Source organism: Vipera berus (assembly GCF_964194415.1).
Source record: "Vipera berus genome assembly, chromosome: 3".
Taxonomy (NCBI): domain Eukaryota; kingdom Metazoa; phylum Chordata; class Lepidosauria; order Squamata; family Viperidae; genus Vipera; species Vipera berus.
Genome location: NC_138204.1, coordinates 84,638,388 through 84,659,232, shown reverse-complemented (window position 1 = coordinate 84,659,232; position 20,845 = coordinate 84,638,388). Strand labels below are relative to the sequence as shown.

At 42.3% G+C, this 20,845-nt stretch overlaps 1 protein-coding gene across 3 annotated transcripts in view; it reads left to right on the top strand.

Moving 5' to 3' along the window:
* The window catches only part of EVI5 (ecotropic viral integration site 5), a 93,957-nt gene that overhangs the window by 54,387 nt on the left and 18,725 nt on the right, over nt 1-20,845 (top strand). For all 3 annotated transcript variants that reach the window (XM_081324340.1, XM_081324339.1, XM_081324338.1), the window contains 3 exons: nt 7,944-8,090; nt 10,155-10,250; nt 20,538-20,633. In XM_081324340.1, the coding sequence (XP_081180466.1) occupies nt 7,944-8,090; nt 10,155-10,250; nt 20,538-20,633 (339 nt within the window). The remainder of the gene's footprint in view (nt 1-7,943; nt 8,091-10,154; nt 10,251-20,537; nt 20,634-20,845) is intronic.

Sequence of the window (20,845 nt, the reverse complement as noted above, 5' to 3'; positions counted from 1 at the left end):
AACATTATTTAAATATGTTTATTTTTAAATAAGATTTCTGTTTTCTCAGAAGCATAAGCAATAAAAACCTATTTATGCAAGCCTTGCATAATATGCATTCCATATTCAGTCTGAGGGAACCACTGGGAAGATATGAGACTATTCCTGATTACCATACCAATTTCATGTTAAACATAAACCCATATTAAAACAAGAACACCCACAAGTGTCAAATCTGTCAAATCAGCCAGCTTTCCTCAAATATGTAAATATGTTAAGAAAACAACATAGCCTTAGGGAATTGGAGATGAAAGAAAAGTACATTTCAGATGGAATGTACAATATCATGAAAAGGAAATATTGCAGTTTTAAGATTCAAATGAAACGCTTTATCTTTTATGTGGCTGCAAAAGATCTCCACAGATTTTTGTCAACTTTTAAGAGATCTGCTAAATTTCAAGAGTTTTAAAAAAAGGTAAAGGTTCCCCCACACATGCGTGCTAGTCGTTTCTGACTCTAGGGGCCGGTGCTCATCTCAGTTTCAAAGCCGAAGGGCCAGCGCTTCTCCGAGGACGTCTCCATGGTCATGTGGCCGGCATGACTAGACGCCAAAGGCTCACAGAACGCTGTTACCTTACCACCATAGTGGTCCCTATTTTTCTACTTGCATTTTTTCGTGCTTTCGAACTGCTAGGTTGGCAGAAGCTGGGACGAGTAACAGGCGCTCACTCTGTTACGCGGCACTCGGGATTCGACCCGCCAAACTGCCGACCTTCTGATCGACAAGCTTAGTGTCCTAACCCACTGAGCCACTGCGTCCTTTCAAGAGTTTAGATTACATCTAATTCAAGAGGAGGTCATGCCAGAATGTAAGTCAGAGAAAAAAACCCTATAAATTTAGGCACAGGGGGAGAAATATAATCAACCTGGATTGCAAGATGAAACCAAGTACCAATAATCCTCAACTTACAATCAGTTGCTTTAGCGACCGTTCAAAGACATGATGGATCTTTCTAGGAGTACTGACGATCTGGTTCTGAAGTTGCAAGGGTCAACTTTTTATCAGTAACAAAAGTCCCAGTAGATTGTAGAAGAAAGAAAAGATGGTATCTATGAGGCTTACTCAAAGGCATAAAATGTACTGTATATTCTGGAAATGAGACAGCTGGATTTTAAAAAAGTGATAAACTTGAAGAAACTGAAGAAAACATTGCTGCTAAGAAAGAATTGATTGTAGATAGGCCATCTGGGGAAGCTAATAAAAAAGAGAAGATCCAGAAGCAGGCAGAAAGGCATAATATAAACCTGAATTGTAGAAGAAGCAAGAATGCTAAAAAGATGAATCTAAAGAAGATAAAAATAAAACAGAAGAGTTTGTAATTTGAATTGCTATTCTACAACAATAGAAAAATTAGTAATAGAGGCATTAGTAAAAACTTCAGGTGAAGCAATAGCTAAGAAATAATTTATGTCTGCTGTGAAGAAAGCAGAATCCCCAGCAAAGCAGAACCATCAAGACCAGTTGTTAAGAAAGTGAAAAGTACTGCAAAGGGAGAAATGATGAATCTGAAAAATAAGGAACAATGGAAAATCCTTGTACAGTCAAGAGAAGCATTATCTGGCTTCCGGTAGCGCTGCCGCGCCGAATGGCGGCGTTTCAAAGCCGCCCGATCCTGGGAAGCGTCAAAGCGCCCGGAGGCAGCGAAAATCAGCTGCTCCGCGGCGCTGGAGCTTCTCCCTCGGGAGAAGAGGGAGAGGCGAGCCTGCCTGGGTAGAGGTAGAGCTCCCCTGTGGTTCTCCCAAGTAGTTTGGGGGATAACAGGGTGAGCCCCCTCGGAGCCCAGGCTTTCTCCGCTCTCAGGACGTCTTCGCTCCAAAAGGAGCGGAACCAGACGCGACAACTGCACCTGCCGCTTAGATGGGACTGTGAGTATTTTGTTCTTTGAGAAGCAGGCAGAGCAAAGCAGGAAGATCTGAATTTTTAAGTTGGATTATAACTTTAACTCAGCTTCATTATCTTCTTCAAGTTTCAAGCTTGAAATGGAGTAAAAATGGCGCTGGAATGTTTCTTTCCTGTGAGAAGTGAAAACTGTTATATTGGGCAATAATGCAAGAGATATAATCTGCAACTGACTTTACCCAGCATCGGATTTTGTTTATTTGAAAGCCTGTTATCGAAGGTTAAGAACTTTGTGAGAATTTTTATTTTTTCTTCCCTTTTTCTTTTTCTTTTTTTTTCCTTTTTCTTTTTTCCTTTTTTTCCTCTCTGAACTTTGAAAGAGGAAATCGAAACTTAAGAGATGGCTGCGAGACGTGGGGGAGGGTTTTCAATCTTTAAACCTACAGTACAACCATCCTCCCCCCCACCTCCTGTATTTACACTGACAGATATTCAGCGAGTTGTGACACAAGTTTTCCAGCAGGAAATGAAGGAAATAAGGGAAGAATTTGTTAATCGAAATAACCAGATGAGGGAAGATATAGTGCTTGCACTTCAGGGTCTGGCTGTACATATAGATCGCCTGGATGACCGTGTGGACTCAGCTATGGAGCATGTGGAGAATTTGGAAAATAAAATTATTGATGCTGAACAGAAGATTGACAGAGTAGAGGCTAAGATTGACAGAATAGAAGATGAGCTTACCATATTAGAATATAAGAATATGGAGTTTGCTTTGCGTATTAGAGGCCTCAAAGAGAATCTTAAAGAAGACTTGGAATGGGAAGTGGCACGAGCAGTGGCTCCTGTTTTGAAATGTGAACCTGAAGAATTACTTAAGGAAATGGATAAGACATTTAGGGTTAACTCCTGGATTGCTAGACAAAAAAATTTACCTAGAGATGTAGTGATTTATTTTTCCAGGAGACTAACCAGAAATTCTATTATCCAGGCTTTTTATCGGGAAAAATTTCAAATTGCAGGCCAAGATATTATGATTTTAAAGGAGATACCTCAAAAAATTCTTAGAAAACGGAAAGATTTTGCTTTTCTGTCTGATGAGCTAAAGAAGCGACAAATCCAGTTCAGATGGGATATACCTATTGGAATTGTAGTAAATTATGCAGAGACCAGATATAGATTGGACACAATTTTAAAAGCAAAAGATTTTTATACTAAGGTCCTGAAAGCAGGCTTACCACCATCTCCCCGAATCAAAAGAATAGAAGTACAAGAAGATAAACAATTGAGTGAAGGGGCAATGTCATTGCCTCTTGAGGAGATGTGGCAGGTGAAGTCTACGGAGCAGAGTTTGGCATTAAAGAAATACCCAAAAGAACAGAGGATGACAAGAGCTGCATATAAGCGTATGGAAAAAGAGCAAAAACAAAAGCCTGTAATTGGTCCAGTTACGCAAGATGTGGTTGCCTCTGAGCTTGTGGGGGGAGTACGTCCGAAGAGAGCAATAGCTGATCTTTAGGCTATGCTCCAAAGGCTCATGGTCATCAGAGATGGGGATGTTTTTGATATGCTCCAAGTTAACAATAGTAAAATTTTCTAAATTTATACATCAGAGACTAATCGAACTGGATTATAAATTTGTTATTATGATGAGGGACTGGAATGGAGTTTTGGTGCTGTTTGACAAGAAGAGATCCTCTAAAAACTTTATTTGAAGCAAAAGCTGGAATTATGGCGGGAAAGGAATATGAGAGACAGACTTATTCTTAATCTTTTGTTATAAATATGCATAGTTACCTTGATAGAAAAGGTTTGGGATGTTAGTCTTATTTTGAATCTATTGGATAATGGGGTATTATTGTAGATTGTGATGTTAAAGAAACTAATTTGAATCTTTTGTTATAAATATGCATAGGTACCTTGATAGAAATGGTCTGAATAGGAGAGACAGACTGGTTTTTACAGAAAATACATGAAAGAATTTTGTTATAAATATGCATAGGTGCCTTGATAGAAAAGGTTTGGGATGTTAGTCTTATTTTGAATCTATTGGATAATGGGGTATTATTGTAGATTGTGATGTTAAAGAAATTAATTTGATGTTGAATATAAAAAGGATAGTTTGTTTATTATAGAAGAATGGGTGTCTAAAGTTTTGAATCTTGCAGGGATGTCTAAGATTTTTTGTGTATTTGAAGGATCATCCACAGGAAAGATATGTTTCAGTTTGTAGGAGATGGATAGATTATATTTAGAACAAATATGGGATTAAAAAGTTCCATTTAGCTTATGAGTAGATGTTAGCGGGATATTGTTATTGGTACTTTGATTGTAGTTATGTTAAAGGGGAGTTAAAGCACATTATGAACTTGGTTAATTGTATATTTGCATAATTTTTATTTAGAATATGATTATTATAACTATAATCCTGTATTTAGCTCTGGGAAGTGGGGGGGGAAGTGGGGGGTTTTGGGGTGGGGGGGATTTGGGGGTAAAACTTTGTTTTTGTAAAACTTTTCAATAAAAAAAAAGAGAAGCATTATCTTTAGTTCCATAATCATATGAAGAAAAACTGGGGAAAACAACCTAAAGGTGCTATTATAGGCTTCAAAGTAGCCTCAAAAGAATGTAGGGTTGGCTGAACTGGTTCTAAAAACAATTCTTGGAATGGATCTTTAAGCTTTCACAAAAAACCCCTGAAAGTATTAGATCTTCAACAGTTGCAATTGAATAGAGACTAGGAAACTATAGACATTTCCCACCTTGTTAGGAAAGATAGAACAAACCATAAATGTTCAACAGAAAGACGAATGCTAAACCAGAATCAGCAATTGATACTAGTGTAGCACTTAACAGGAAAAAAGGGAAGAAAACCTCAAAAGCAGCAACTGCGAAAGTAAAAGATAAAACAAAAATGTGATGGCTAGTGCTTCATCAAACATGAAATACCGTATATAGAATGTATTAAATATTTTAGGGTAGAAAAATGTCTTACTTATACACTGTCTTTATCAGGGTTAAACTTGAAGGAGAGAAGGGGGCATATACGATTGAATGATAAATGACTGCATTCTGCTAAAAATTGTGGGAGAAGAAACGCGTTAGAAAAAATTGCCAAATAAATCAGAAAGGATCTTATAGTAGTTACTCCAATCAATGCATTTTATTAAGAGTTACAAACTCATCCTCTGATAAAGTGACCTGCGCTCATGAAAGCTTATACCTTGTAATAAAGTTTATGTTATACTATAGTAAAATAAGTAAAGGGTACTTTCTTGTAAAGAAATATAGGCAGAAAGCTGTGAAAATAGGGAGAGTGGTAATAAAGGTGGTTTATTGTGGTGGAAGGGACGCGGTGGCTCAGTGGGTTAGGACACTGAGCTTGTCGATCAGAAGGTTGAATCCCGAGTGCCGTGTAAGAGAGTGAGCGCCTGTTACTCGTCCCAGCTTCTGCCAACCTAGCAGTTCGAAAGCACGTAAAAATGCAAGTAGAAAAATAGGGACCACTACGGTGGGAAGGTAACAGCGTTCCGTGCGCCTCTGGCGTCTGGTCATGCCGGCCACATGACCACGGAGACGTCCTTGGACAAGCGCTGGCTCTTCGGCTTTGAAACGGAGATGAGCACCGGCCTCTAGAGTCGGAAACGACTAGCACGCATGTGCGGGGGAACCTTTACCTTTACCTTTATTGTGGTGGAATGTAGTCTGGTTTTCCAGGAGGAAAGGCTGCTTTACTGAGGGTACAGAGGCAGAAGATCCTGGAAAGATGGATTAGCAGGAAGAGGGTTAAAACAGGCTCTCCCTAGCTTTTCTCAAAATATATCTGTGATTATGCAAATAATTGCTTTAGTCTAGCAAGATTCTGTCTAGAAGTGAAGAACAGTAAAGGAAACTATTCTTAAGTACAGGTAGTCCACTCCAGCGGTAGTGACCAAAGTTACAACAGCACTGAAAAAAGTGACTTATGATCATTTTTCATACTTATGGCCACTGCAGCATCCCCATGGTCACATGATCAAAATTTGGCTTCTTGGCAATTGGAATATATTTATGACGGTTGCAGTGTCCCAGGGTCATGTGATCACCTTTTTCAACCTTCTGATAAGCAAAACCAATGGGGAAGCCAGATTCACTTAACAGCCATATTACTAACTTAACAACTGCAGTGATTCACTTAACATATATGTCAAGAGGGTTGTTAAATGGGGTAAAGTTCACTTAACTGTTTTGTTTAGCAGTAGAAATTTTGGACTCAATTCCAGTTGTAAATCAAGGACTACCTCTAATTCCATGTGCCGTTCCTGGTTCTTGGGATCCAACATCTATAGGGGGAAAAGAGACAGTATGCATTGAAAAATGGTCCTTGCAAGAAAGTAAATTATGATTTTGTAAATAGACATGAAGCAATATACATCCCATGTTATCTCATTAATCTCATGTTATTTGTTGTTGCAGTATTATGATTAAAGTTTTCATTGTTTATAAACAACTGGTCCTTTCCTTTATAAGAAATTAAAAGCAAGCTTCCATACCAAAACAACATTATAAAACAACATCTTAGAAGATGACATGAGTATAAGAACTCTAGTTTTTCCTTTGTGATGTTGGCAGCATGAACTTAAGAGAAATTATATCATATTCAACCATATAAAACTTGGTTTTACTGCTAATTTGATTAATTTGGCTTTCTTCAACTTTTTTGGCCAGGTATTCAAATCCATACCATCACGATGCAGTTTTCCAGATTTGGGTGTTTGATCAGCTGCTATTGTATTAATGTGTTTCCCCCAAAATAAGCCCTAGCATGATTTTTTGGAGGTGGGCCTAATATAAGCCCTACCCAAAAATAAGCTCAGGGGGATGGGTGTGTCTAGCACAAGCAGTGGCCAGTGTGTGGTGTCTGGCAGCCTCAGTCTGCCAGCCCTTTGGCGCAGCAGGTAAGTCTGAGCGCGGAGGCAGAGGAGGGGGGAGGTAGGCGATCCAGACGTGCTGCACACTTTTTGCCCAGAGAGAGACGAGGCTTTGTTTGCTTGCGAATGGAGTGCTTAGAAACCGACCCATTCATCCATCACCAAGTGCCCCATTTTCAAGCAGACGAAGCTTCCAGTCTCTTGTCATTTCTCCGTCCGGGCAAAAAGTGTTTGGGCACCTATGGGGCATTAGTGATCCGTTTCCAAATGCCCCATAGGCGCCCAAACACTTTTCACCCGGACGGAGAAATGACAGACTGAAAGCTTCATCTGCTTGAAAATGGGGTGCTTGGAAACAGGGCAATTAGCCCCGTTCCCAAGCGCCCCATTCTCAAGCAGACAAGACTTCCAGTCTCCCTCTGGGCAAAAAGTGTTTGGGCATCTATGGGGTGCTCAGAGCATCTCCACCCCCTCCCCCACCTGCCTCACCTCACAGCGGCACAGTGCAGCAGGCCGCAGAAGTGGGCCGCTGGCCATGCGGGCTCCTACTGGACGGGGCTGTTGGTACTGCTGCCAAGAAGCAAGGCAGGTGTCTGAGGGAAACAAAATAACACATCCCCTGAAAATAAGACCTACTGCCTCTTTTGGGTGTGTGTGTGTGTGTATCTCTCTGTGTGTGTGTACATATACTTGTGTGTACATATGTGTGTGTACATATACATGTGTGTGCGTGCACACACAAAATACATATGTGTGTGTACACATGTGTGCATGCACGCATGCACACACACACACACACACATAAATAAAACTAACTAACTGGGTCTTATTTTCAGGGAAACACAAGAGGAGCTTTATGTGGAAAAACAATAGGCTTTGTTTTGTGCCCCCAGGTGCTTAGAACCTTCTAGAATGTTAGTTTGGGAAATATATCCTGCTCGTCGGCAGGCAATTTTGAACTGTGTTTGGAAGGAGGGCTCATTTAAGATGTTTTTAAGGTAATTCAGATTTGACTGTAGAATTTGAAAGCATTATTTTTGAGCCTTGATCACTGTTACATCCAAGCTCTGTCTTCAGTATTGATTTATATTCCATTTCAAAGCATTATATTGGCTGGATGGCAACTAATATTCATTTGCCTCATTCTTCATCAGAACCAGATCAACAGCAACCATTTACAGAGGGCCGAGCAAGAGATCACAAACCTGCAAGGAAAGGTCCAGTATTTGTCTGCACAAAACAAAGGGCTCCTGGCACAGTTAACTGAATCAAAACGAAAGCAAGCAGAGATTGAATGCAAGGTAGGGACAATGGATAAATGAACTGTATTGTATTGCATATTGTATTTGCAGACTACAAAAAAAAAAAAATCATGTTAATTGCATTAGTATTACCTGACATCTTTTTCAGGAAGAATGGTAGATTTAATGCTTAATTATCATTAATATTGGGTGATATTTAGTTCTCAAATAGGATATCATTTATACATTAGATGATTTTTTTTTAATTTTAGAAAATCATGTGTCTTATCACTGTTTTACATATTTATGTTATACATACGTTATATAGCTTTCTAGGAAGTACCAAGATGCTCTATACAACCTCCTAGATAGGTTTTTTAATGATTGGAGTACTAACTTAAAGTACCGGGTTTATTTCATAAAGAAGATCAGACATTTTCCTTCTCAGGGCTTTGGGCAAATGTTGCAACTTTTCTGTACCATGCATATAATCATGTTTTGATTAAATAGAGTATATTGTGATATTTATTGTTTGCATGTGTATCCCATACATTTGCCTACCTTTAAGATGTGTTTGCTGTGTTGTTAGATCTGACCAAATGCTAAACCAACTGTCTGTGTCAATTATTTGGGTTCGTGTTTTATTGTTATTCTTGTATGTTAACATGCACACGAGAAAAACATTAAAGGATTGGTAAGAGAGGAGATAAGACTCCTGTTGAAAGACAGACATTTCAGAAATGGAGGGGATAGATAGAAGTTGCTTCCCTGCTTAGCAATGTTTTCTTGAATTAGCATTTGTTCTTGTGTTTAGACAGTTCAATAACTTGTAGGAATTCTGCAATAGATATTGCTTTCAAATTGTGGACAACTTTTATAGAACAATATTTGGGTCAAAATATAAGCATCCATGCATCTGTTTTCCCCCCATAAATAATTAGCATTAAGTCTGATCTAGTTAAAATGGTGGTCTCTGTGTTTTAATCGCTTATTTCTGCTTTGGTCCCCATCAGAATTTCTTCCTGTTTTTATTTGCTGAGGGAAGAAAGCCTAGTGGTCAGATATGCGGCAGATGTTTTACCTAGTTGGGCTTACGGGGAAGGAGGGCACAGATTGTGGGAAGGAAGGTACAATCATGATTCATTTCAGTATTCTGGTGCTGGTTATGGTTTATAACAAAGCCAGTCAGCTTTAGAGTAGCCAAAGACTACAGTTGTTGTTTTTTTAAATTGGTGACATGGTCAAGACCTAGAATGGACAAGTCAGTGGGGTCACTGAAGTGGGCCGAGTCTGTTTTCTCAGCACTAAGAATCTATTCCGTATTTGAGAAAATATAATCCTGAGAAAAATTAATATGCAGGTAGTCCTCAACTTACAATCATTTGTTTAGCAACCATTCAAAGTTACACTGAAAAACTGTCCTTGCACTTACAACCATTGCGGCATCTCCATGGTCATGTGATCAAAATTTGGAGACTTGCCAACCAGTGTGTATTTACAACACTTGCCACAATCTGTGGATGTGCGATCCTTGTTTACAACCTTACCTCTCAACTTCCAACATGATAGTCAATGGGGGAAGCCACATTCACTTAAAGACCTCACAATTCACTTAACAAGTGTGGTAATTTGCTTTGCAACCCTAACAAAAAAGGTCATAAAATCAGGTGTGACTCGCTTAACAACCACCTTGCTTAGCGATGGAAATTCTGGCCAGATTTGTGGTCATAAGTCATTTGTCTGAAATGGTATAGGGTTTCCTGCCTGAGCAGGGGATTGGACTAATGACCTCCAAGGTCCCTTCCAACTACTACTACTACTACTACTACTACTACTACTACTACTATAAAACCTTTATTCATAAAACATGAAACTCAGTCAACTGAACACTCAAATTGACTGGCACGAAGATGTTCCGAGTAGCACAGTTTGTTTGTTTGTTTTTATTATTGTTGTTGTTGTTGTTATTTAAGCTGATCATTTTTATAGAGAGAATGTTGATAATAATCCAATTGCTTATGGTAACTGTAGAATGTCTTTAATATAAAAGTCCATCCATTTGTCTTCTGCATCAATTTTTCTTCAGTGTGATGCAGCTTGTCAGTTATCACTTCTTTCTCCTAGAATAAAGAAGAAGTGATGGCTGTAAGACTTCGAGAGGCTGACAGCATAGCAGCTGTGGCAGAGCTCCAGCAGCATATTGCAGAACTAGAAATCCAGGTAAGAATGAAAACAATTCCTCTTTTGTAACTTCCCTTCAGTTTTAAGTTAAAATGCTCAACATAGACATTGGTTTATGGAACTATACATTTAGAACTTTTTATTTGCAAACCATCTACTAAACTTTGGATAAGCAGCAACAGTATCCCTGATTAGTAGCTATCCAGCCATACAATTTTGATTGGAAAATAGCTTACCCATGCATAAGATTAGACACTGGAGTTGTTCGTTAATGACCATATGTTGCTGAATGATCACTACGTGGGAGCAGAAAGATGGTTAGTTACAGTATGTATGTTTCTTCTGCCATCTGGTGCTTGTGCACACCTTCTCAATCTCAGCTCAAATATATTAACCCTAGTTTTCCAATCGTGTGAATATCATTACTGTGCTTCACCCATAATAGCTGTGGTTTATAGTGATTATACCTCGCTTCTACCCCAGAACCTTGTTTTTTAAAAAGTTTATATGTGTACTCTTTGGGGCACAGATGGAAAGCTTTTTGTGGCCTCAGGATTTATTTTTAAAATTAAATCTGTGTTTGGACTGAGTCATTAGTTGAGTTTTATACTACAAGATGGGAATACACATTTGCTCAGACTTTGTACAAGCCTGTGAAATTGAGATAAGCACAACTGTGTGAGTGCATTGCAACAGCTTCCTAGATTAGGAAGCGTAACTGTCCAGTTTAAAATATTTATAAACAGTTCATACTAAATGGACTTGATTTGCTGAGCTATGTTGCTAGCTATGAAACTAACTCTCAAATAAAGCATTTGATTACAAGATAGTAATACAATAGTAATATAGCAGTAAATAATACCAGAAAAATGAACTTTCTGTGAAGTTCTGTGTTTAAAGTATGCCCATTGTTCAAAGTAACTATAATACATTTTTTACATAGGTCCATCTCTTTTAAGGCTGATTAGTATATTGATGGATCAGTTATGAATCAGGCTGTGCTTTTCTGCTTCAGGATAACTCTTAATTTAAGAATTCAGGAATTTCCCTTTCAAGTCAGAACTGGGCCACAACAGTAAGCTATTTTACAGTTTTCTGTGAAATGCCTTGGTGCATGTGTAAGATGCATTTGGCATTAAACATGTACAGGTGTTTGGTTATTGCCACACCCACATTTATAAGTGAAATTACTTGACATGCCAATTCCTAGATGAAATCACATTGGGGCCACTGTCAAGGAAATAAAAGCACTTTTCCAAAATAACACATGTTCTTATGTTTGGTTGACACATTCATTTATTCTGACGAATTCCACCAGAATTCTCAACGTTCTTTTTTATGTTCGTGTGTTGGTATCCTGCCTTTATTATTTTTACAAATAATTCAAGGCACTGTCAGGACCCACCTCAATCCACATCTTAGGAAATAAGAACTCTTGGATGCAAGTTTAGTCCAAAAGGAAAATGTTTACTAGGATGGAATCGATTGTGGCAATACAAGACGGAATCTAACAAAGTTACATTTCAATCCCATATAAAGCATTCCCATTTCAGCCCCTCCCCTCATCCATTTGGTCAGGCTCTCATCATTTGCTTAGGTGTCAGGGAAAGGGAAACTCTCCTTGTTTTTATTGTTATTGCTTCTTCCTTTTTCAGTTGTAAATGAAGGTGCGATCCAGATCTGTGTCTCCCCCTCCCTCCCCCAGTTCAACCATTTCCCTGTTGTTTGAAGATCGCCTTAAGTAACTATCCTCTAACCCCCCCTCGGAGAGATGGCAGAATCCCCAGAATAAGCACATTGTTCTACCTATACATTTATGAAATGTGATATAAATGGATTCTGACAGGCACCAAATATATCCAACACACATTTCTCCTATTTTTCTCACAACAACAATACTGTGAGGTGAGTTGGGCTGAGAGAGTGTGATTTGCCCAAGATCACCCAGCTGGCTTTCATGTCTAAGGTAAGATTAGTTTCTAGGCGTTTGCCTTAACCACTAGACCAAACTGGTTCTTCTGCTTTATAGATCTTTAGCCCATCCGAAAGCATTTAAATCTGTGTTAGGATCTCAGTGTAATCTTTTTGCATGAATAAATATTTTTATCAGAAGGTGGATTATATGTTAATGGTTAATGCTGATGATTAGTGCCCATGTTCCCCATATGTGACCAGATGATATTTTTGCCCTTGACATTAGAAAATATTAATATTTAACTGAGAAATCTATTTTCTTCTGGATGAAGAATATTATGAAACATTAATAACTTCAAAAAAATCATTCGGCAATGAATGATTACTTATTGCCAAAAATAACTCTGTTACTTTACAAAATATGTCATTACATTTCATGGAATCTTCCTTGGTAAAAGCAGCAAACCATGATGATGTAATCATGGAAATCTCTGCAGTGACATCATGCAAATCTTACATTTATACACATGACGTTATCACATGACATACTGACACCCATGGCGTTCGCCCCTAGTGCTTCCTCCAGAGATAATGTGGGAACATCTTTGTTTAATATTATAAGCCTCACAAAAACATTTTAAATGACTTGTATATCTAAAAACAGAATTTCCATTTTCACTATTACAGGAAACTTTTAACATTCTCTAGCAGCATGATTTTTTTTTTGAAAGTACAGAATGAATCATCATAGTCACAAAAAGGCCACAAATCTCCCACAACTGCCCTGATGAATAAACTTAATTAGTTTTTCAGTACAAAATGTCATTGCTCTGTAGTAAAAGTTCAGGAGGCAGTGTGGGTTTGGGCAGGCTATTTCAAATATCCATAATACATTTCCCTCCCGTCCCCAAATAATTTTTTCCATACCTGAAACAACATAAGTATAAAGTAGAATGCAACATAAGAAAAGTCTATTATACTCCAGGAGTAAAGGAGGTTTCTCTGATATTGAACTGTGTCAGTCTGTCTGTCTGTCTATCTGTCTACATTAAAACAATTTAAAAAAGTTAAGCCAAGAATAAAAACCAATAAAAATGGAGGGGAAAAGAATTGGAATTCAAATGTTAATCTGCTAACATTTTGCAATAATGAATGTGGCAATCAATAATTTAATTAAATGTGTTTGGATTTGCCAGGCACCCCAGAGTTTTTAGAAAAAGCCAGGATTCTCCATTGATAATAAACAGTATTTGCTAACTCTTTAGAATCCCCTTATTTTGCCATTTCATTTTTAGCCTAACATTCAGTAACATTGTGAAGGAATTTGCATACATTACTAAAAGGATAATTGCTTTCGATCTCTATTGTATTTTTAATTAAATGAGAATTTTTTTTCCAGGTGTTATTTTTATTGTAATTGCTATTTCAGAAGAAGAGTGTATCTATCTCTAGATGTACTGTATAGTTTCAGGATTTTAGCCAATCTTTATTACCTATTTTAAGTTAATAAACATTTGAAATGTTTCAGGGGTTTACTATTGATTTTCCAGTAATTATGCCGGTATGCTCAGTGCCATCTAGTAGCGATAGACATACCGTATATACTTGAGTATAAGCCGACTCGAGTATAAGCCGAGACCCCCCAATTTCACCCCCAAAAACTGGAAAAAGTTGTTGACTCGAGTATAAGCCGATCCGCCGTTCTGCAAGCCTCTGCCGCCAGCAGAGGCTCGATCCGCCATTTTGCAAGCCTGAATACACAGGAATACCCTGTGTGGCCGCGGCTCTCGGGGAAGCCCTGGCTGTCCGCTTCCTCGCTCCACGCTGCCATTCGGGGCCCCCGCGTTCCCCGGGCAAATCGCGGCACCCAGCAGGCGAGGAAACACGCCCGCTCCAGTCGCCCCCCCTTCCCTCAGGAGACGCGAAGCAAGTGACCGCCCGGAGCTTACCGAGGACTTGCTTTGGTGCTTCCAGGATCGCGCGCACCTCTCCCAAGCCGCCGCCGTCCGGAGACCTGCCGAAGTTTGGGGAGGTTTGGGGAGGTGCGCGCGCACCTCCCCAAACCTCCCCAAACGTCGGCAGGTCTCCGGACCTCTGCGCCCTGCCTGCCTGCTTCTTTCCGCAGCGGAAAGAAGCAGGCAGGCAGGGCGCGGAGGAACGGAGACCCGGCGACGTTTGGGGAGGTTTGGGCGCCTCCCCAAACCTCCCCAAACGTCGCCGGGTCTCCGTTCCTCCGCGCCCTGCCTGCCTGCTTCTTTCCGCAGCGGAAAGAAGCAGGCAGGCAGGGCGCGGAGGAACAGAGACCTGCCGACGTTTGGGGAGGTTTGGGCGCCTCCCCAATGTATTATATATGTAAACAGTTAATATACATCAATTAACAGGTTGTTCCGGCTAGGGAAAACATTCTGACAGGAGAACACGCGGGAACTTTGACAGCTGTCAAAGTTCCCCACACGGCGCAGGCGCAACCACTGACAGCTCGCGGCTGTCAAAACACCGGACCATGCGGAAGCCTGAGCTGTCAAGTGCAGACGACGCGGATTGGTCCGGATAGACGCGGCGCCAAAATGAACACTTCTGATTGGCCCTCGCTGACAGCTGCCGGCTATAAAAGCCGGACAAGTTATTCTATGTTTGCCTTGCTCCTAATAAACCTTTTAGTTAAGCAGCCTGTCGTCCGAGTGGTCTTTCGGCTACTTCACTGGCGACGAGGGTGGGATCGCTCCTGAGCTGAAGTCACAGCCGAGGAAGAGAGTTCCCGAGCTGAAGTCACGGCCGAGGAAGAGAGTTCCCGGCAAGAGCTGTCACTGGAAGTTTTAACTTCCAAAGGAGCGACCCAGGACCAGACGACATGGCAAACTTCGGGCGTGTGAGGGAATTCGATACCCGCCATCCCGAGAGATGGCAATCACACCTAGGCCAAGTCGAGGGATTCCTCCTCGTCAGTAAAATCACTGACGACAGAGCAAAGGCCGCCGCTCTACTATACATCAGCGGACCTCCCGTGTACGACGCTGCCGTGGGCCTGTTTAGCCCGGTGCCCATCACAGAGGTCTCCTACGCGGACCTGGTGGACCAGCTAAACAAGTACTATATGCCGGCTCGCTCAGAACTGTACTGGCGGGTCCAATTCGCTCAGAAGAAACAGCGACCAGACGAGCCCGCCGAGTTCATCGCTGGGGTCAGACACGCCGCGCGGAACTGCTGTTTCCCCGACCTGGAGGACCGCATCAGAGATCAGGTGGTGATCGGATTGAGGGACGAGAGGCTGCAGAAGAAGCTGACATCCAAACCCGACATGAGCCTGGCAGAATTGACCCGAGAAATCATGGCGTATGAGTACAGCCACAAGAAGAAATCGACTACCACGACCCCTGAGAGCCCAGCAACGGTATACCAAGAGAGCGCCACGCTCAGCGACAGCGACGAGTCGGTGGACTTCACTGACGGGGAAGCCCTCCAGCGGAAAATGGAACGCAGACAACAGAGGAGAAGCGACACATCGGATCATCGCAGAACCAAGAACCCCCTGCCGCCACCACCGCGTTACGAGCAACGGGCCGCCTGCGCCAGCTGTGGGGGCAATCATGCCCGAGGAAGCTGCCGGTTCAGAAACGCTAAGTGCCACAATTGTGGAAAGACCGGCCACATCAAACCGGTGTGCCGCAGCCGGGGGCGCGACAACATCAATGATCTGGAGACCAATTCCCCAGGTAGGCCAGCTACCCGGGCCATCAGAGAAAAAACGCCAGGGACCCTAGTAGGAAAAATTGACAGGGTACACAGCCTAAGCTCAAAGGTGAGGATTAGGGTAAAAATTCAGGGAGTGCCCTGCCTCATGGAAGTAGATTCAGGGTCAGCAGTCTCTTTAATTTCATTTGGAACGTATCAGGAGATCTGCCGACAAAGCAAGGGAAAAATTCCTCTGAGGCAAACCCAGGTCCACCTAGCAGACTTCCAGAAAACCCCCATTCCTCTGGAGGGGAAGGCTAAGGTTGTTGTGCAGTACAAGGGGTTCAAGGGTCCCTTAGAAGTTCTAGTTACGCCAGGAAACCGCACCAACCTGATAGGGTTAAACTGGTTCGGGCCTCTAGGAATCGCCATAACGGGGGTAAATACAATTCAATCACCCAGCCTAGAAGCCGTTTGCACCAAGTATGCAGACGTCTTCGATGGCACGTTAGGGAAATACACCGGTCCCTCCATCTCCTTACAGTTAAATCCAGCAATCCAACCCATAAAGATAAGAGCTAGGAGAGTACCCTTTGCCCTTAAAGAAAAAATAGAAAACGAACTTGATCGCCTCATAGGTCTCGGGGTGCTCGAACCTACGGAAGGGGGAAGCTGGGAGACCCCTATAGTCACCCCTATTAAACCTAACGGGGAAGTGAGATTATGTGCGGACTATAAAGCGACCCTGAACCTAGCCCTCAGCCCCCACGCTTACCCGGTGCCAGCGGTAAGGGACGTATTTGCTTCCATCCGCTCAGGCGCCATTTTCGCCAAACTTGATCTCACGCAGGCGTATTTGCAACTGCCTGTCACTAATGACACCGCGGAAGCCCAGACAATTGTCACCCACCGCGGTGCCTTTAAAGTGAAAAGGCTCCAATTCGGCATATCGGCTGCCCCGGGTATTTTTCAGGGTATCATGGAGAAAACCCTGAAAGGAATACCCGGGGTCTGCCCCTATTTCGACGATGTTCTCATCGCCGGAGAAAACGAAGCAAACTTAGCTGACAGGCTGTCAGCTGTGCTAAGCCGGCTCAGAGAAGCCGGCCTCAAACTTAAACGGGAAAAGTGCTCTATTGGAGTCACATCCACAGAATTCCTAGGGTACAAAATAGACGGCCAAGGCATCCACCCCACCACAGAAAAACTAAGGGCTATTCAAACAGCACCAAGCCCAAGGAATAAACAAGAGCTCCAAGCGTTTTTAGGATTATTAAACTTTTACCATGCCTTCCTTCCCCATAAAGCCACTATCGCTGAGCCTCTGCATAGGCTCCTGGACAAGGGAACTGTTTGGTCCTGGACCAAAATACATGAGAATAGTTTCCAATCATTAAAAAAGATTATTTGTCACAGCTCTACGATCACCCTTTTCAGAGAAGACATCCCAATATGCATCGCTTGCGATGCCTCTCCCTATGGAATCGGGGCAGTGTTAAGTCATTTATGCAAGGATGGCACACAAAGACCCATAGCCTTCTATTCACGCACTCTGTCTAAAGCAGAAAGGAATTATGCACAAATAGACAGAGAAGCCTTAGCAATAGTCGCAGGGGTTAAAAAATTTCATGACTACCTTTATGGAAGACCCTTTACTATATTTACAGATCACAAACCCCTTCTGGGCATATTCACGTGGAATAAAACTACACCACAGATTCTCTCACCGAGAATACTACGGTGGTCCACATTCTTATCGGCCTATTCCTATCAGTTAATACATAAACCGGGGAAGGAATTAGGACACGCAGACTGCCTCAGCAGACTGCCCATTCAAAGCAAGGACTCAGACCCAGCCCCAGCTGGACTGATTCTAGCAATCTCTCAACTTCCAGACTGTCCCCTGTCTGCAAACATTATAGCTAACAACTCAGCTAAGGACAAAATACTTAGCAGAATCCTCAAATGGGCCACAACAGGGTGGCCAGCACAAAACCCACACCCCCAATTCCAGCCATATTTTAGCAGGAAAAATGAAATATCTACGCATAGGGGATGCCTGCTTTGGGGAAATCGGGTCGTAATACCAGAGAAGAACATAAACCAAACATTACACATTTTACATGAAGGACATCCAGGCATTGTCAAGATGAAAGCTATGGCCAGAAGTTATGTCTGGTGGCCTGGCATAGATAAAGAGATAGGAAGATACGTGGGAGGGTGCTACACCTGTCAAGCGACCCGAAACGAGCCACCCCAAGCACCAATTCACAAATGGGAAACTACGAGGAACCCATGGTCACGCATACATTTAGATTTCGCAGGACCTATCCAGGGGCAGAGTTTCCTAATTGTAGTAGACAGCTATTCCAAATGGCTAGAAGTCACTCCCCTTAGAAAAACAACGTCAGGAGCCACTATACAAGCCTTAAGGAAAATATTCGCCACACACGGTCTTCCAGACACCATAGTTTCAGACAATGGACCTCAATTCACCTCTCGTGAATTTCAGATGTTCGCTATGAAGAATTGTATTAGGCTGGTCACGTCTGCGCCGTTCCACCCATCGACGAACGGGATGGCTGAAATTATGGTGCGTTCCACAAAAGAAGCGTTGAAAAAATTCGCAAAGGGGAACTGGCAGCGGCGTCTCAGCCAGTTCCTCATGTCACAACACGCAACTCCATGCACAACAACGGGCAAATCCCCGGCGGAACTGAGATGGGGGAGGAGGCTGATAACTCGGCTCGACAGACTGCATCCTGACACATACCCAGAAGAAAAAGAGCACCCCTACCCAAACCGCACACTCAAACCAGGGCAAATGATATGGGCACGGTCATATACTGATAAAAACAAGTGGGTCCAGGGGACAGTACTAAAACAAACGGGACCCGTTTCCTACCTAATATCCACACAAACTCACGGCAACCTACGCCGCCATATCGACCAACTCAGACCCAGACAACCACCACACAACTCAGAACCCCAACCAGAGGAACTCGATCTGCAACCCCCCCCCAGAAATACTACCTATACCATACCAAGAGGAAGAAGAGCAAAGAAACGAACTACCAGAACCAGACAACCCCCCACTTCCTCGCCGTTCAAACAGGAACCGAAGAGCCCCCGTCTACCTAAAGGACTACCAGTGGGCGGGGTCTGGCAACCAAGGGGGAGGGAACGCTCCAGGGGAGGGGTAAGGGGTGTATTATATATGTAAACAGTTAATATACATCAATTAACAGGTTGTTCCGGCTAGGGAAAACATTCTGACAGGAGAACACGCGGGAACTTTGACAGCTGTCAAAGTTCCCCACACGGCGCAGGCGCAACCACTGACAGCTCGCGGCTGTCAAAACACCGGACCATGCGGAAGCCTGAGCTGTCAAGTGCAGACGACGCGGATTGGTCCGGATAGACGCGGCGCCAAAATGAACACTTCTGATTGGCCCTCACTGACAGCTGCCGGCTATAAAAGCCGGACAAGTTATTCTATGTTTGCCTTGCTCCTAATAAACCTTTTAGTTAAGTAGCCTGTCGTCCGAGTGGTCTTTCGGCTACTTCACCCAAACCTCCCCAAACGTCGCCGGGTCTCCGTTCCTCCGCGCCCTGCCTGCCTGCTTCTTTCCGCAGCGGAAAGAAGCAGGCAGGCAGGGCGCGGAGGAACGGAGACCCGGCGACGTTTGGGGAGGCGCCCAAACCTCCCCAAACGTCGGCAGGTCTCCGTTCCTCCGCGCCCTGCCTGCCTGCTTCTTTCCACTACGGAAAGAAGCAGGCAGGCAGGGCGCGGAGGTCCGGAGACCTGCCGACGTTTGGGGAGGTTTGGGGAGGTGCGCGCGCACCTCCCCAAACCTCCCCAAACTTCGGCAGGTCTCCGGACGGCGGTGGCTTGGGAGAGGTGCGCGCGATCCCGGAAGCACCAAAGCCTCGGCCGCGCACAAGTCCTCAGTAAGTTTTTTTGTTGACTGGAGTATAAGCCGAAGTGGAATTTTTCAGCCCAAAAAGTGGGCTGAAAAATTCGGCTTATACTCAAGTATATACGGTACTAGTTTGGAGTGTCGTATTCAAGTATGAATGTTATGTGAAAAACTTTCTAACTAGTACTTTCGTGAGATAACGCTTGCTTTAGTTTTTAAGGTTTGTGGCTTCCATAAATCGGTGAACACGTCCTTTTGAAACATTCTTATCTTTGAGCTATCTTTAATAATACTGTAATTTTAGTACTGTGTTTCCCGTTGAGAATGTACTTCTTTGTAAACCTAACACTTATTCATCATTTTCTTCTTAATTCAATGGGATGTATTTGGATTCTACTTATGCTGACTGGCTTGTTCTGACTTCATTTCATATTATTTGCAGTAAATCTAATCAGATATAGTTTGGAATGCAAGTATTTGCTACATAGGAGTCAGATCCATATAGAAAGGCATACTTTGTGGGGTATACTTAGCTCATAATTTTTGTCTGTCTCAGTGGAATGGCTAACTTGAAAATAGATTGGCAATTCTTTTGTTTTGTCTCTTTAGGGTACTTTCATATGGACTTAATGAAATGGCAACAGGAAAATAAATTGCAACAATGTGTAGCTACCCATTTAATCATTTGTATGGAAGGCTAATCATATATAGCTGGCTGACACCTGCTCTGAATCCACTTTGGAAAATACTGTATTAAATCAAACTTGCCAATAAAAGTTTTGGATCTGATGCGATGTACTTATCTCCTTTTCCTGAACAGAAAGAAGAGGGGAAAATTCAAGGGCAACTTAATAATTCCGACTCTACTCAGTATATTAGAGAACTGAAAGATCAGATTGCAGAGTTGAATCATGAGGTAAGTTACCATTTTTGCTCACTTAAATTCCTTTTCTGAGACTTGAGCTTGTACTTTTGTTTTCTTCTTTTTGCTGACTCCAAATGACTTGCTCTTTCAGAATTATTACATTTTTCATTTAGTCAGAAGAAAATACTAAACATGGATAATTTTGCTTTGCAACATATGAAGAAATGTCTTTTTGATAAAATTAACTTGATTAGGCTTGTACT